Genomic DNA, 1,032 nt, shown 5'->3' with positions numbered 1-1,032 from the left:
ATTCTCCAAGCTCAGCATCATGATGAATTCGGCGCGACAACTTTAGTGGCGTTGCCGTGATGTCTTTCTACCGCCAAATAGAACCCTGTACATCCAGCAACACATGATTTTGAGTGTGCGTCAAACGAAATGTAAGTTTGCATGGCGTTATGTTTAGCGCTCACATTTCTCAGATCGTCGCCCCAATTGTGTGTGCTACAACTCCAATTCTGCATGAATTCTTTCATCCCTGAGAAGCTGAAGCCACCACAGCCCTTTCTATACCAAAGGCAATAATTGAAATAACATTTAATTCAAATGAACACGAAGCCGACACACTTGCTGTGGGCGCACAGACCTCTCTTGATGTGTCTGGTCGAAAAGGCTACCATCTGAGACACTATCCGTAAGCGTGCGCAAATAACGAAGTAAGAGAAAAGGAGGCTAAAAAAACCGAAAGGAAACACAAAAGAGCAGTGATGGCTTGCCTCTTTAATCTACCAAATATACAATTTTCCTTCGCTTTGTCTATTGGCGTGCTTGGAACTGAGAAGGAAAGGGTGATGCAGAATGAGAAGGACACACACCGCTAGGCAGAAGCAAAGCGGAGAGGAGGCACTGAGGATAAAGTAGATTGCGGTAAGGATGATGGCGTTGAGGAGCACGACGGGAATCATGAGACGCTGCACAGGGTTGGTCAGCATGTCCTGTGCCATGGTGATTGAATTCGTCCCCATTGACACGTGTGGCAATTGATCAGTGACACGTGACGCATACAATGTCACGTGGTCTATGATGGTGTCATGTTTGTTGCCCAAAGAGCAAAATGTGTTTTGGTTGGGATTTGGCACTGGAAGTCATTGCTCTTGCTTTTCATCTTCTTGGCTGGGTACGTGGCATCGAATGCCATCTAGAGTGTCTATTATTCTGGCAACTTTGGCACACTATCAAGGCTTCATTCCTCGGTCGGGAGCTATCCACTCTGGTTAGCGGGATTTTGTGACACTCTCTAAGGCGACCTTACTCTTGAGTTGCTTCTGCTCAAGTAATGAA

General features: G+C 46.2%; 1 protein-coding gene across 1 annotated transcript in view; it reads right to left on the bottom strand. All coding sequences in view use genetic code 11, as the record gives it.

Moving 5' to 3' along the window:
- Positions 1–1,032, bottom strand: part of EGR_08910 (hypothetical protein) — a gene marked incomplete at both ends in the record, with an annotated part of 9,510 nt that overhangs the window by 4,222 nt on the left and 4,256 nt on the right. Inside the window, one exon of the mRNA XM_024498159.1 lies at positions 369–423. Coding sequence (XP_024347444.1) covers positions 369–423 — 55 coding nt within the window. The remainder of the gene's footprint in view (positions 1–368; positions 424–1,032) is intronic.

This window comes from Echinococcus granulosus (genome assembly GCF_000524195.1).
Source record: "Echinococcus granulosus chromosome Unknown EG_S00123, whole genome shotgun sequence".
NCBI classification, from domain to species: Eukaryota; Metazoa; Platyhelminthes; class Cestoda; order Cyclophyllidea; family Taeniidae; genus Echinococcus; species Echinococcus granulosus.
Note: the sequence above shows the minus strand (reverse complement) of the source record. Positions and strands in the feature narration are given on the sequence as shown.